The sequence below is a fragment of the Anser brachyrhynchus genome, assembly GCF_964034855.1.
Source record: "Anser brachyrhynchus genome assembly, chromosome: 6".
Lineage (NCBI taxonomy): Eukaryota > Metazoa > Chordata > Aves > Anseriformes > Anatidae > Anser > Anser brachyrhynchus.
The window spans coordinates 12,590,525-12,607,712 of record NC_137700.1 but is presented as its reverse complement, the minus strand read 5'-3'; the positions used below and the strand labels follow the sequence as shown (position 1 = coordinate 12,607,712).

Here is a 17,188-nt window from a genome sequence, read left to right as displayed (position 1 = left end):
CAATAAAGTAAACAAAAGTATAGATTACAGCTTCAAGCAAACAGGAAATAGATCCTAATCCTATTTTGAATAAAAATGAAAAACAAACGAAAATAGGATGTAGTAAACAAAAGTACATTTTAAGAACATACAAGGAAAACTGATCTTGCTAGTACAAAAAGGAAGAAGACTGGATTGGTTTTAGATTAGTAGATGTCACTGACAGTTCTGTGGGTCCAAATAGGTTGCTCCACAGCAGCAATATTTACTAAATACCTAGGTAAAGTACTTTCCATAATGGCAATTAATTTGTAGTCCTACCTAAAACAAACATTAATCTTCACAATCACTATGATGCAGAACGGTATGACTTTGACATGAGTAAGAACTATTAGACATTCAAAATGTGTTTGTAAGTAGAATGAAAAGCAAATCTATCTGTACACTTCCATACTTAAATTTTCTGCAAATGTGAACATCCTGTGTAATACAAAATGCACGGTTGCATGGGAAAGGTTTTGTAATTCTACTAATTAACTATGTAGAGGTTATATCCAGGTTGATCCTGTTTAGAGCTTTCTTAGGGAGTCTTCCTGGTACATTGCTAATTTTCCTGGCTTTATTTTATGCTAGTATTGATCTGTCATTCAGCACACTGGGAATGCATTATGAATACAATTTCGTTAATTCAGTGGTCTCACTGTAAGATCATTTGCCCAATGAATAGACACTGAAACATCTAGAAGTTAATTGAGTAACATGGTAGTAAATAAAATATCACATTACAGCCTCTGACAAGCTGCTAATTTGCTAGAGTTGCTACTATTTTCCACTGGCCTTTTTATATTCATACTGATTTGCACTGATGTACCTATGCCACTTTAATTGGAATTTGCTTTTTATCTGCTTTATTATGAAAGTTGGATTTTGATTCTTCATAGCATACAACAAGACTCATTGAACTTATAGTTTGACCTCCAGCTCTATAAGCAACAATTGAGTTTTTGATTTTGTGTCTGGTCTACACCAGCCCTGGAAAGACAGCCCAGGGCTCGCTCAGGGACCAGAATGGCATTGTCAATAGGGTGCACTAAGCTCCAGCTTCCCCTTTCCCATGGTACATTTCCTTGTACTTTATATCATAGACGACCGTTGCTCTATGTTCCCATCGTGAAACTTAATTTCAGGAAGAACCTAGATGGTTGGCTGTAAATTGTGGAACAGATTTGTAACAATCAGGCACACTATCATGAGTACACTGAGATATCAACTGATAATGGCAATTATATAGCTCAGCTGGCTCTGCAATCACCAAAACTATTGTACAGTATAAGGTGAATAAAAACTTTTCAGAAGCTGTTCATGATAATGCTCTTCATTGTGAATTAGACACAGAAGAAAAGCAATTGAACGCATTCTGAATTTGTTTTCAAATAAGAAAAAACTTTGCTTGTTGACAAAAATAGATCCCCCACTCAAAAATAATCAATTGACCTATCTCCTTGTTATAATGAAATGAATGGATCCAAAAAGTAGGAAAATTTTACATATATACACATGGGTGTGTGCCCATTACCTGATAGTTATTAGCAAACAAATATGCCCGTGAACGTCTTCAAAAACATGTATTTCACAGTTTTCATAGAACATAATCTCATAGATGTTGAAGAAGCTGTCAAGATACGTTTTATATAAACCTCATTGATTATTGTAAACCACAGTGACAGAAAAGCTCACTCAATGTAAGGAGAAAAATAAAAGTCACAGTTAATACGGAGCCGTAGAATTCAAATTTCACAACTTGTCTCATAACAGATAACTAAGCAGAAAATATACTGTGTTCTTTGTTTTCAAACAATGTACGTTTGTGAGAATCTTCCAGATCACATCACTATGCTTAGGATAAATCTTTCTGCATTTTTTTTAAACTAAGTAATCATTAAAACTTTTATTGCTAAAAGGGATACAAATTTAAATCATGCTATATTTATTTTCCCACATTCAAATTAAAATAACAGTTCCAGATAGATTTCTGCAAAGCAGTTTAATTGTGGTATTTTCTGTAAGTACTGAAGAAACTATACTTCTTTTTCCAGCTCAAAGAAAATTAAGTCAGCAATAATATTGATAACTAATTTTTCTTCTCACACGCTTGAGTAGATTTGAGAACTTTAAGCTAACATTGTTAATTACGGTGCATTCTAGCTGCTTGCAACATTCTTGAGTATCGATTTAGTGTACTGTTCCTCAGGGGAAAAAGTTACCTTTAATCACTCAAAGTGAACCAGACACTGAAGCATTATTGAAAGTCAAATGAGAATAACATTTGGATAGTAAAAACTTCACACCCGATGAATGTCAATATAATAACCACGTGCTGCTCTTGCAGTGATCCAGTTCTGGACATCCTCTGGGGCTTGCCCCAGTTCTCAGTCAAACCACTGAAAAATGGCCACTAAATAGCCTCATTTCCTACATCTGGAATTAAGGTAAACGAGCAAGCAGCTAAGCTCACACTCTCAGCAAGATGATCTCAGTTAGGTGTTTGAAGCCACTGTGCTAATCTGTATAGCTGACTTTTACCTCCTAAAGATTCACGTTTGTGATTTGACAGTCCCATTCATTGAAAGACAAGGAGAAGAAAGAAGAACTGACCTTTCTGAAACTGAAGAGGGAAGAGAGGGAGCTGTCTTTCCCTTAACTTTTGCAGGGGAAGAGCAAATTCATGTTCCCTGCTCTCCACCTGATTCTGCCTCCATGCCAGCATCACATTGAGAAAGTGCACATACAGGTTAGTTGCCAACAGACTCACAGAAATCTCTTTGCTTTGTTTTCATATTATCTCCTACTGTTTATTTCCTGTGGTGAGAGCACTTTACGTGTCACAGTCTCCTCCTAACTGGATGATCTAGAGTTAAGACTAACCAGCAACATAATTTTGTGCAGGTGCATGCTTTCCCCCCCTACATGCCTTCACACCATACCTGCTGATAACCTGTTTGAGAGAGCTGAGTTTGCTTAGCAGGAAAATAGCATTGCTTCAAAAGAGCTGTCGAACTAATAACTTGTAATCCTTTGCCTTGAGGCTGGATCAATAGGACTGTGGTTTCAGTACTCTGCGTAGTAAGGCAGAACGACCAGTAAGAAGGCCATCTGCTGGGAAACCAGTAAAATTTTCTGACCTCTAGTCTGCAACTATTTGCTTTACTTTAAACAGAAAATACCAAATATAAAATAATAAATACAGCTTGGTCCGGCATAAGCTGAAGAAGGTAAGTGGAGGCCTGTAAAATTGAAAGTATTTTATTTTAACTCTGCAGGCAAAGTAACAAGGGCTTGCACGCATAGCTGATAAACAGTTAGATATAGACTAATAATAAGCAGGATACCAGCAATTCTTCCAAGACTAACGAGGACAGGACACCTGTGCTGTTCTCGAAGAGGTGATGTGCCAGATCCAGCATTTAAAGATATGCAGTATGAGCTGAATATCTTGGGCTGGTAACAACTGACATCTGCGTGCACTTTGTGTGGGGATAAAATAACTAACCAATTAAAACAGACAGGATTGACACTGAAAGGAGAAAACATGATCCAGTGTCTAAGGAACAAACTACAATGTATGCCAAAAGGAAGCACAGCTCAGATTCAGGGTGCTGGACAGATAAACAAGCCCTTCTGCACTCACTTTTGTCACCATAAATGGTCACTATAATTTCTTCCAGTCATAGCATAAGCCTTTGTAGACGGCAGGGCTTTTTACTTGAATCTAACCTTCCTTATGTTCTTAAAAATGCATGAGTTTTAGCCTTTATATATGTGTTTTTTTTCTCCCCAATAACTCCTTTTTTTTAAATTTTTGATAAGTGATTCTTCATTTCCAAACACAAACAGCAGAACTTTCAGCTTAAAAACACCTCTCCTTTTTGTTTTATGTAATGAGATAAAGAAAGCCTGATTGAAGGAGCTATAGTGATAGAGAAAATGTACTCACCCACAGTCCAGTCCTATAAGGGGACACGAGACAGAACAGTAATGAAAACTACAGGTAAATACACTAAGCTACCACTGTGGCCTACTAAATGAAATCATAATTGCTCACTATGTCATGCTCTAATAGAAGCACATGAAGAAGAAAATCTTTAAAAGTATTTTAAGTAAAGGTGGCAACTAGTCTCCAAATTGTAAACCAATTTGATTTTTAATAGCAAAATATGTTTTCCTTAAGAGATCAGTATTTTCACCCAGAAGCAAGCTCTGTGAAAAAGCTGCAGGATATTCTTCACAAAGACAAAGAATTCTCTGGCACAAGACTGAACTTTAAAGGACACGCATTCTTTTTTTTCTTTTTTTCTTTTTTCCTTTTTTCCTTTTTTCCTTTTTTTTTTTTTTAATATATATGTATATATTAATCTTTGACTACCAGTGCACCAAGTAGGCACTGCACCTGACCAGTTTGCATCAATGAAACTGTTAACACTTCAAATGTATTTGCACTCTTGTGGTCACTTACGTTTTATAACCTCTCATTTTTAGCATCTTTCTCTGTTTAGAGAAATCGCCTTCTTCTGTCTCATCTACATCTTTAGAATATGGCTTCCAGTTAACAAGTAGTCAAGAAGGACAATGTATTGTAAAAGAAAAAGAAAACTCATTTCACATTAGCAATTAGCCTATTTACTTTAATTATTCATTTGCCTCATTCTACAATTTCCCTGCTGTTCTTTTGTGCTTCCTTTCTCCTTGCTGCATGCTACAGCTCACATTACCTCACTTTAATACTTTGCTCCCTTCCAAGGGGAGCCATGAGTCTAAAACATTTATTTTGTTTGCTAATAACCTGCCTATGTAGACACTTTGGAACTGTAATGGCACTAGAAAAACTATTCCAAAGCCTTCAAAAGAACTGACAGACTAAAACAATCATTATGAGCTAAGTGGAGTGAATGGAGTATATGAAGACTCATTTTATTTCTCAGAAAACAGCAAAACACTTCTTATTTCTTAAGGAAGAAGCTGAGCACTGAATTGGAGCTGATAAAGTATTTGAGTTTTGTCATGTATTATGAGCGGACTTGAGTTGAGACATCAATAATCAAATACAAGAACCTGCCATAGGACCTAAACGCTTAACTCCAAATACTCCAAATACTCTTCTGTCTTTGAAAAACACTACAAGAAGGTCCAGTAGATGACTGATAGGGATCTGTTCAGCTACACCAATAGGCACTCTGTTGCTGCTGCTGCTTAAAGGCTCAAAATTAATAGATTTTTGGAAATACTAAGTTTTAAAGCCTCTATCGAGAGCATCTGATTTGCAGAAAATTGTCACTATTTAAGCCTGACAGAGTTTCCTCTTGAAAACAAATTTCTTCTTGGAATCAATATTAGCTATGAAAACTAAACCTTGATCCATAAACATTTGCAACATGATATTGTTATACTGAAAATGGCCTTCCCTGGCTCCCCTGACCTCAGGGATCACTCAGCTTCTGCTTCTCGCAGAATTTTTCAGTCTTTCCTTCAACTTGCTGTGATCAGGTTCTTCACAGCTTGCCTCTCCCTTAGCTAGTAACTGCACTACCACCCTGACTTCCTTTGAGAAAATGGTTCACCACAATACGAACCATGCTACTGCAATTACATTTTAAAGGTACGACCTCTAGGGCAGCTACCTCATGTTTCTAGATCTGTGATATCAGCCTCTGAACTTTCCTTTCAACCTCAAGGCAAGCAGAGGTCAGATAGTCCTACAGTAGATGCTCAGCAAACATGCACAAAGCCACCTCACAGGCAACATATAAATTCCTCATTTTGTCATCTTGCATTATACTCACTATACATCTGAGAGATCCCACTCATGTTGTGGATAATTAACATCAGCAATCATAAAAAATTAGCTTCAAGTAAAGCTGGGGAAATATTTAGAGATCAGCCCCTCCCCAGGCAAAAAGGAACAGTCTCCTATGTTCTGAATGGAAAATAACCAAATGCAGAATAGGATACATTACAGCAACATGTCTAACATATCTGAAGTTTCAAAAATAACAGCTGACGTAACAGTGGGAATGGGAAAAGATAACATGCTTAAACAAATTTCAAGCAGAAGAGAAAGGTGAAAGGACAAGGCAAAGACAGAGCAAACAAATCACAGAATCAGAGACTATCCCAAGTTGGAAAAGACCCACAAGGATCACTGAGTCCAACTCCTGGCTCCACACAGGACCACCATAAAAAACAAACCATATACCTGAGAGCATTGTCCAAACACTTCTTGAACTCTGGCAGGCTCAGTGCCACGACCCCTGCCCTGGGGAGCCTGTCCCAGTGCCCGACCACCCTCTTGGTGCAGAACCTTTTCCTAACACCCAGCCTGACCCTCCCCTGTCCCAGCCCCATGCCATTCCCTCGGGTCCTGTCGCTGGTCACCAGAGAGAAGAGATCAGTGCCTTGTAATATTATTAATATAACTGGAAATATTATTACCCGTTTCAGACACCAACATCTTTTTTTTATATCACAGAATGGTTGAAGACTTATGGGAGAAAGACATCTGTAGTTTTTTTTGCCAAAAGGAACAGAAATCAAAGTGTCTAATGGCTGCAGTAAACTGAAAACTCTGGTTGTTTGCTAATGTTTGTGATAAGAGTTTGGCAAAACATATGGGGAAGGGTAGTAATTTTGACTTGACTTGGCAGCAGCTGCACAGAGGTTTAAAAAGAAAATTCTAGTTCAAAGCTAAACCTGTTTGAAACAATGAGGCTGTCTCCCTTAATAGCCCTTTTAAAAGTCAGACCTCTCATCCTAAACCCCATATCACTTCCCTATTTTTAAAGTGTACCAGCAACGGCAATGCATGCTCTGAATTTGTATTTTTAAAAAGTTTCATATATCTTGATACAACATGAGGATCCACTTGTAAGTTAGAATTCGTCTGCCCATATTTGCCAATTAGTAGGTAAGAAAGCAGAACATGCTTATTAATTTCCTTATTATTACAATGATCAAAATTTAGACCAATTTTCTTGTTTTCATAGTGAAGCACTTGAAGGCATGCTTCTTTTCACCCAAAATTTAGGTATCTATTAAATAATACAAAAGAAAGAGCTGGGTTTTGTACCAAAGATATAGGCACCATTTACGTCATATCTCAGTAACACCTGAATTGCTTGTTCTGATTCTTTTTTGTTCTAGGAGCTGGAGATATAAACGGTACTGTGGTCACTGAGTGATCACAAGCCACTTAAAAAAAAATTATTGCTTGCCAATCCAACTGAAGTAAAGATCATCTAATTTTATGATTTTTGAAGAGATTAAAAGTGGTTTTAAGTTGTAAATCACATTTATAATTAGATTTAAAAAGAATACCAAATTTTCATTACAAAAAAATTAAAAAGCATCCTGTATTCCCACCAGAGCTGCAGAAGGCACAGCTAAAACAGCTAACCCGGTAAACAGATACCAAAGCAGTACTTGTGAAGATCTCTGCAAAGAAAACTACTGAGCTTTGTCCCGGAGATCTATCTTAATTATCTTTGTCAGACTTCTTGACTGGGAGGAGGACAAATGAGATACTTTGCTCACTTTTATAAATGTCAGTTGGTAGTCACTGTACCTAAGATATGAACAGTATGATTTAAGGGACTAAAGAAAGATTATTAATTCCTCCATTGTTGCAGTGATTCAGAGATTATCCCAAAAGTCACTTAAGTTGGTAAAAAGACTTCATAGGCATTAGCTTAAGCCCCAATGCCTTCTTAATTAAAGGCATGAATTATATTCATAACTATTAATTTTGGTTTATATGGATGTGAGTTCCCACAAGCAGGGAAAACATCTACCATTGGATCACACAGAAAGACCATAGAGAAGGTGGTAGAAAATCCTTCTGAATAATGTCCACAGATGAAATTTGAATCAGCTTATCTCTCAGAAAGAAGCAACGCCAAATATCTTTTGTAAGACAACAAAAAGCAAACAAACAAAACAACAACAACAACAAAACCACCACCTGTCTGCATCATTGTTCATAAGCAACAGAAGAATGTTCCATTTGCAGGGGAGGCGTGACTGACTTCAGTATTTTTGACTAACTAGGCCCATGAAAATTGCAGCTTCCTGAAGTCTTCTAAGACATAAGGACTGGTACATCATAAAATGAAATCTGAAATCCATTGAAGACTAAACTTGTTCAGAAACCTTTCTTGCCTGGTTCAGTTCAGAAATTCCACGTCTTGTGAGCATAAGTGCTCACAGAATCATGAAAATACAATCGAGGTCAGTTTAGTGATTTGAACAAAGAAATATCAGACTCATCAAAAGCAGCTGTGATTTAACACTGGGATTTAACTTTAAAGTCCTTTCAGTCCTTCAATTATGTCGGTCCTTCAATTATTCCAGCTTAACAGCCAGAATTATTATTTTTTTTCATATTTAAGTATAACAAATATAAAGTGCCTATGAAAACAAGAATGTCTTACCTGTGAATTTGACACAAAAGATTCAGCTGCATAGCAAATGCTATATAAACCAAAAACTACAGAGAATCTAGGAACTCCAGCAGATATGACGCCAGCTTATGGATTTGAGCAGGAATTGTTTTCCCCATTTTATGAAAACTGCCTAAAAGCATAAAATCCCAAGCCATTCTAAGAAAAATTAAGACCTTTCAATGCTTTTTGTTTGCAAAAGAAAGGAAAAAAATAAAAAAGCTACCCTGGTTTACAAAGTACAAGGAGGGTTAGACATGAGTTCGAGACTTTCTTGCAAATCAGATAAAGCAAAGACTTAGTATCAGTCATCCAACTAAAATATAACTATGGTATTTGCCAGTTTGCCATTTTTAGAGTCCTTCCCACCCTATATTGGTCTCATTCCTTTTGCTTGGCTTGCTATATTACAGCAAGTATATTTTTATCAAAATATTCCTGTAAAACATTTGTTATTTGAGCCATATATTAATCTACTTAACCAGGAAAAAAAAAACCAGGAAATCATATGCTAATAATAGGAATGAGGCAAAAATGTTTAACAGGCACCAGGCTTCACAATGTCAGTAGACATTCCTTTCTATGATGAAAGCTGGCAAGATTTACTTCCTGAATGTATGCTCACAGCTCTGTTATATGAGAAAGTAAGGATCAGCGTATTACCATGAAACCATTGAGCAATCCTGTTGGTGTTCCTCTCAAACCCAGCACGTCGAGGTACCTGCTCTTCTTTGAACCAGCGAATGATGACTTCTCGAGAAAAGGGTCTAGATGGGCGCTCCCAGATGTTACTACATATAATGACAAATAAGTATAGAAGACAGTCATATAAAGAATTAGCAGTGTAAGAAAGCAAGGGACAATACAAATATAAATCTATTCTGCGTGTATTTTTAAATATACATATAAAAATACAGGATGTTCGGTATAATTGCTGTTCATTATAGCTCACTGAACAATTTTAGCCTTTTTTGATTTGTTAAAATTCTTTTGAGTTTTTAGGGAAATCAGAATATTTTGCAATGGAACTGTAAACCTTTTCTTAAGCAAATAACTGTAAGTGAAAAACAATTTACCACAAAACATCCAATGAACATTTCGGCCAGCTTTCCTCAACCTTTTTTTTATTCCAATTTACATATCAACAAACTGTTGGTTTTTTTTTTTTTTTTTTTTTTTCTGCTTAAAATATACTTCTTTGCGCTGGCAAGAATTTCTAAATCAGAATCATCTGTAATAGGTTCTGTACCTAAAACATTAAGCCTGATAGAGGGAATGTTTGGTTTAAGCTCTTAGGTCACCTTTGCATTCTCTCTGCCAGCCTCCCTTACTACTTTCTAAGCACTTTATATTATATTAGCTACTAGAAGGCAAGTCAGGTAAAATATGAGTAAAATGCATCCTGCTACTTCAAGTAAAGACTAAGAGTACATCTATAATATCAAATTGAATTGTGACTACATCCAAATTAAACATACAGTCTCATTTACCCTGACAACAGTAATAAAAGGTAGGTTTTACAATGGACTTCTGTATAGTTTGAAATCCCATAGGTTTCTGGGTGCTCGTACTCTTACCACAAATTACCAAATCTTCATTGCTGTTTTTAAGGCAAAGAAGATAAGGCTAGAGCGGGTATGTCTACTTGCACGATAATTTCACTTTCATTTGACAAGACAGACATAGTTTTCACAGGGACCAGTACAGTAGCTGGCTACATATTTCTTGCTTCCTACTCTGCCTGCCACAGAGCTGCCATGTAATGTTGTGTATTTCCAGACAATGTAATGAAGAACTAGTATTAAAATCAGGATGTCAGCTCAGAAGGCACCAAACAGCATTAAACTAGTTTGTGAGATAATCAAGAACCCTCAAAAAACAAAGTTCATCAATTCTTGACAGCAAACTTCCCTTTAGAAAGGATTAAAGCAAAAAGATGTCTACTTGATGATCTGAAACTGAGCCCTTTCAGCTAGTCTTACTAAAAGCAGTGATCAAGCTTGTTGAAATACATAGATGAAGCCCACAGTGAAAGTAACACGTATTGCTAAATTACACAAACGTATAAGTAGATCTGACCAGTATTCATTATAGAATTTGAAGACACAAACATATGAATAAGGGGAGAAAGTGAAGATTCAGCTATAGATATGCACTTACACAAACAAAAACCCTACATATGCTTCTTATTTCAGCATTTTAATATCTTTCTTCTGAAAAGATACAGGAAACCCTTTGAGTTCTAGGGTCCTACAATCTGTTTCCATTCCTCCACTCATTTCTCTATTATTCTGTTTAGTTGGGAAAGACCTGTCAAACTGATCATTTTTTCTGCCCTAGACCAAATCTCAAAATTACCATCCATCATTTTCTATACTGCTGCTGTGCTCAAGCATGTCCAGTCAGACAGGAAGAGAGAAAAACAGCCACAAAACTAAAAAAAAAAATAAAAATAATATAAATAAATAAATAATAGTAATAAAAAAAAGTGAGTGAGCGGGCCAAATAGAGAACCATTGTGAAGAGAACACTCAACAGAACAAGGGAGAGTAGGAAGAAATGGAATGAAAGATTTCTAAACTACATAAAAAATCACAAGAAATGGAGACCTCAAGCAAAAATAAAATAATATTATTTTCATGTGACTTTTAAAAGAAAATGCAGGACAAGGTAAAAACTACAGGAACTATGCTTCACACTGAAAAACTAGAGATCTAGCATTGAACCTGCATTCCCTAGAGGCTAAATGTCTGCCTTACACCAATGGTAAATAGCAACATCTCCTCCTTGATTTCCCAGGCTACTGACAAAGGAAAATTTTAGATACCCACTTTTTCTTAGAATAAAATCATAGAATCATCTGGGTTGGAAGTTATCTTCAAGATCCTCAAGTCCAACCATCAACCTGAACTCCAACCTGCGTCCCAACAGCCAGTATTTGCAAATGTAGCTCATTTACGCTCACATTGAAAATATTTAAATATCGGAATTGCTTGATATAAGCTTCAACATACTGGTGATAGGTGTGAGAAGGTCAATTATATAAATTTATTTGTATGCAGTATCGCAGCACATGTTTAAAGCATAGCTTATAATAGATAAACAGTATTGAACATCCACTGGATAATGATCAGAATGTTCTCCAGATTTTTTTTTTCAACCCCTTTTTCAAAAAGTTCATATCCAGTACTACCAAATTCTATTGTAAGTAACCTCACTTCAGAAGCTCAGAAATTCTGGTTAAAAGTTATATACCTTTTTTTTTTTTTTTTTAACATTTGCCACTTTTACTAGTGTTTATATTACTCCATTTCAAAGAAAACTTTTAAGTAGTTTGGAAAAATAACTAGAGCATTCCTTTGACAAGTTGATTTGATGGTAATATTAGATATCCTGTTCTCTTTCGGACAGTGAAATTTTGATTCCTTCTCAAACTGGGAGTTTTGGCGGCTATTATCGGAAATTCTGTGTTTCAACACAATACAGCAAAGAACTTATTTGTCAGAGCAGAACAGATTTCCAAACGGGAAGGGATTCATTCTCTCTGGTGGTGACTGGTAAAGAAAAAATTGATTTAATGGCACTCTTTCCTTTCTGAGTTTGGATATTTGTTGTTGGGATTATTTTAGCATTTAATGCTAAAACATCCTGACAGTGTTCACATTGTCATTATCGCCACATGAAGCCAAATTACTGGTATAAGATATAACCAGGAAAACAGTGACTAATCAACTTTCTAGCACCCATCTGCCAGTTTGAATCTTTTTCCTCTTCCGCAATTCATGGCATTTCATGAATAGCCAGATGAAACGTTAATAAACAGAAAAGAAAACAAAGACACTTGATTTTGCCTAAAGAAAACTTAAATCCCCTGAAACTTAGGAGCATGACAGCTCTCTGTAAAATGTTCCAAAGATCCGTTAAGTGGCAGGCAGTTTTAGGCCTAAGGGTTAAGACCTGCCTAAGAATTTGTCCACTTGACTTTCTCCATATCACAACCTTGCATACCGATCTAATACTAACTTCTGAAGGATCCATTGCTGTCTGTGTGGACGCTAAAAAATTTGTCTGAAAAATAAATGGCATTTAGTTTACATTAAGTATGCAGCCTGTTTCCACTTTTTTACAAAATATTCTTGTTGTGATCTTTGTGAAACAGCAAGACTGTGAGAATATCTAAAAACTGAAGAAGAGCTTGTTGAAATGGTGGGGATTGAAGAGGGAGCAGTTCAACAGAAATTGTATTTCAAAGTCACTCTCGTACAAACTAACCTGGATGCTGCAGAGAGAGACAGCAAAGGACTTGCACTGTTGCAGTTCAGTTTTGTCTCCTGTTCATTATTCAGGCTTGTCCCCTGGAACAAATTACTCAGATCAGCCACTCTTCCCTTCTGGATGGCTCGCAAGGATTGCCGTCGGTATTCATCCCGTGCCCTGCGTGCTTTGTGGCTCCTTTCCTCATCTGCGGCTTTGGAGCGACGCACTGGGTGGAATGAATGGGAAGGGTGAGGAGGAGAGACTTTAGAAATACTAACAGCCATTTACCCTTTTCCTTATTAAACACCTTACTACATTTATTCTTCACATTCCCTGATCTTAAGGACATTCCAATTACAACGCCCTATAAAAGAGATAACGGAATAACCTTCCTGATGCTTCAAATACAGGCCCACCACTAGAAGAAGGATGCCAGACTTGAGCTATCAATGACCTGATCACTGCTGGCAATAACTGAGCCTCCACATTACGATTACATCTGACACTTGCATTGGGTGCAGTAAGAGAAATTTTGCTGCAAGACATCTTTTCGACTGGTGGTACATCAAGTTTTACATTTCAACAGAGAATATTAACTATCACTTGATTTTAAGTCTGTGCTTAACAGACTTCATTGCAGCTATGCGCATAACTGGAATTGCAGGAGGTTCTTCCAAAACACACAATTACCTAACATTTAGGTTGCACTTTTTGTTGTTAATGCTGCTTTCTTTCTGAAGGCAGATGCTATCTTCATTAAATTATTTAAAATCATAGAAGTCTCCATCTTGAAAACTCCAGTCTAAAAATGGTTGCAGTAACAACAGAGAAATAAATAGCCATTGTAAAGGGCATGCTAATGCTATGGATGGGATTGTCTCCCACTTCAGTCTCTGAGATTGGATATAAAAAAGCAGAATCTGTTCTGGCAGATTTAATACACACCTGTCAATGGCACCGACCAGGGATACATATGTAAATCAAACTAATTTCCATAAACTGAAATGATGGAACTGCAACTCTGGCCATTGCAGGTCAGACATCTTTCATTAAAACTTCTTTATTTAAAAAATAGTGTACTAACAATCCTGTTGTCAAAATGGTGTGACTTAAATGCACCAAGAATTGTACTGCAAATATTTGTCATCTACCAGCTCTTTCCTGGTGCCTCAAGCTCCATTTTGATGATTTTTTGAGACACAAATAACTTCAGGCAGGCGAATTATTCCAGTGCAAAACAAATCTTTAACATGCAGTGAAGCAAATATTAAAGCAGCAAGCTATTGCCTCCAGTAGCAATTATCAATCCTGCCATGACTATCCTGGCTTAGATCATACCCAATTCATAAAGTGCACACGCTATTTCTTACTCTACTGTGATTGTACCTGTGACCAGGAATACATGATATAATACCAGACAGATGCATTTCATTAGGCTGTCTGCATGCCTCTCATTTACACTCCTGAATTAAAGCAAGCACAAGTACAAATGGATCTGTCTGAATTATGAAAAGGTTTAATGGAATCAAGAAATAAAAGTGCTTAACAGAAAATGAAACAAAATAAAACCCTCTGGGTATACAAAGTAGTGAGAGGAGACCTTAAAGTTTAGCTATATAATCTTAATATAGGTAGAAAGGTATACAGGGCTAAAAACTAATCAAGAGAGCATAATAAATGCATAATAAATGAGTCATAGACGTTTCCTATGTACACAACTGGCAGGATTTCAGTTTCACTTAACTACACACCCTGCAGTTTTAGCCAGATGCAGCAACAAACAGCCATACTGTACAGAAAACTGAGTAATAAGTTTCACTATTTATCTTCCAGGTTATTATTTTTAAGGGTACATAATCTTATCTAAATATGTTACTACAATAGGTCAAGTGTACTAGGTATAAAATTTCTGTGATTTATCCTTTGCAGAGCCACTGAGTAATGACTGCTTTAAACATGGACTTTGTGTCTGCAATAGTGTGAAAGACAGCAAGGAAGATGAGTACAACGCTGCTTGGTGAGACATTTAGAAACCAGTCATTGTTTGTTACAATTGCAGTATACAGATCGAGGGCAGACTGCCTGGAGCTTTTTGGGATTCTTTTCTACTGATGTACAGGATGATTGGTAAGGAAAAAGGCATGGTGTCTTCATGCCCCAGTTTCCTCAGCAATAGACACTTTTTTCAGTAGACATTTCTTCTGTCTTTTCACTAGCTAATGAACCTAAACCATCAGAAGCCTGTGACCTGGACTAAATTTTCCCAACCAGTATCAAATTTTAATATTTCTTATCTCAAAATAATGGGAAGAGCTAACAGTTTGCAACTGTCAAATACTAACATTCAGAAAAATTTTTGAAAGGATATCTGACATGCAACGTTCCCTATCCCTACACATACAGATATATGCATATTTCTATATATGTATGTAAATGTATGTATATCTGCATATGTATCTGTACATATATATATATAGGGATAGAGAAGGCTGCACATCAGATATCTATGTATCAATGTATTCTTATACACACGTATATATATACATACATACATAATGTAAGCATCTCTTTCACATGAGAAAGAATTTTTACTAAAATTCTCCAGCTGAATTGTCTGAACATCATGGTCCATAGGGATGCATAGGGTCCCTTAATCCATTTTTAAATTATTGACTGGCTGTCAGAAGACACTTTTATAGTAAATTTACTTTTGGCATGACCCCTGTGCAAAGCATCAATGTCAATAATCATTTTTTTCTGTGAGGAGACTGGATATTTGAATATCTCCTTTCCTCAAAAATCTCTGAATCACTGCTATAGGTCCATCTATCTAGCATCAAGAATTACTACAAATATATATATAATACAATTTATATTATATTCCTCTTCTTTTTATATTACAGAATAATGCCAAGACAGTCAAGACTGGGAAATGAGGAATTTGATTGATTTGTCAAGCTTGCACAGGAAATCCACAGTTCAGCCAGGTCCCCTGAGTCCATCTCCACCACCACTTTTCTTTTCGTAAGTTGGTCATACCAAGAAGAGGTACATCCTCCTTCAGCTCAGGTACAATTCAGCCCACTTCTTCCCTGATGGCACTATCTTGTGTAGAAATGCTGACCTGTTTGTATCTGCTAGATACTGATATGATCATAGTTGCAGTAGGCTAAAAACTGGGTTAACGAACCCTCCCGGAAAACTGATAAAAAGACAGAGACCTCTGTCATGATTAGGCTGTTATCATTACTAGAAATAACTAGCTTAAAGCTGTTTTGGATGCTTCTACATGATCTGCAGTGTGAACATACTCTAACAACAGGGAAGAAACCGCAAGGCTTGTGCATGCAATAGCTCTCATGATCTTACAGGTCTTAATTTGAGTTTGCTTTATCTTGAGCACTTTATGAGAACCTATAATTTCTCTGTGCTAATCTAAATGATCTTTTGAGTGAAAATGCAACATTACCTTCTATATTTTCAGTTAGGATTTGGAAATCCCTATTTACAGTCCTGGCAAGGTTCTAATACCAAATCATTTGATAGAGATGAAGATTAATTTCTGCTGTGCTGGAGCTGAATTTGAGTCACTTCATTTGTGAAAGACTAGGCACTCTCCATTTTCTCTAATATATTTTGTGATTTTGAAGGGCTGTGAATTACAGTCAGAGCTATGCAAAAGTAAAAAAAAAAAAAAAAAAAAAAAAGAAGGCCATGAACGTGTATCCTTTTTTAAAATATTTGGTTTAATTTTACCCTCATTAATAATTCTTGAAAGCTTGTTTATGAGTAATTAGAAATGACTACTTAAAAATAAAATTCAATTTTCAGATTTTCTGAGTGCACATACAAATCACATGGTGTTTTTCTGCTTCTTAATTGAAAATAAATTCCCACAAATATTCTGTAATGTGGTTCCGGTTCAGCAATCTTTATCTGAAAGCATGTGAATAATCCCATCCCTATTCAACAATGCACTCTGAGACCTGCTGAAGCTCAAAGAGCAAATACTTAAGGTTGAGCACTTGCTTACTTAACTGTACAGCTGAACAGGGAACTATTCACTTTAAAATTCAGCATTGCATCAAATGCTGCTCCTGCCAGTAAACTCACTAGAATTTCTGTGGAAGGCAAGTACCAAAAGAACATAAATTCCTTTAAAACTCAGACAAAAAAAAAAGTTCATAAGAATAGTTTGTAGAAAAACGTAACGATGGCCATAACAGGTCAGACTGGTATCCTGTTTCCAACAAAGACCAAAAGTTGGTGCTTCAGAAAAGATATAAAAATAGTGCAAGTCACTCAGTTCTGTTTGCATTTTTACTGTCATAATGTCTGTCTGGAAGTGAGTGCAGCTGGTCAGACAGTATCTGAGCAATTCATTGCTTGTTACAGTTTGCAGGAGGTTGGGAGTATACTAACAATATGCCTTTTGCACTATTCAATCAGATGAATACTTATAC

At 36.4% G+C, this 17,188-nt stretch overlaps 1 protein-coding gene across 8 annotated transcripts in view; it reads right to left on the bottom strand.

Annotated features, from left to right (window-relative positions):
* Positions 1 to 17,188, bottom strand: part of SH2D4B (SH2 domain containing 4B) — a 118,625-nt gene that overhangs the window by 20,416 nt on the left and 81,021 nt on the right. For all 8 annotated transcript variants that reach the window (XM_080596410.1, XM_080596411.1, XM_080596409.1 and 5 more), the window contains 2 exons: positions 12,741 to 12,951; positions 9,132 to 9,259 (listed from right to left, as the gene is read on the bottom strand). In XM_080596410.1, coding sequence (XP_080452536.1) covers positions 9,132 to 9,259; positions 12,741 to 12,951 — 339 coding nt within the window. The remainder of the gene's footprint in view (positions 1 to 9,131; positions 9,260 to 12,740; positions 12,952 to 17,188) is intronic.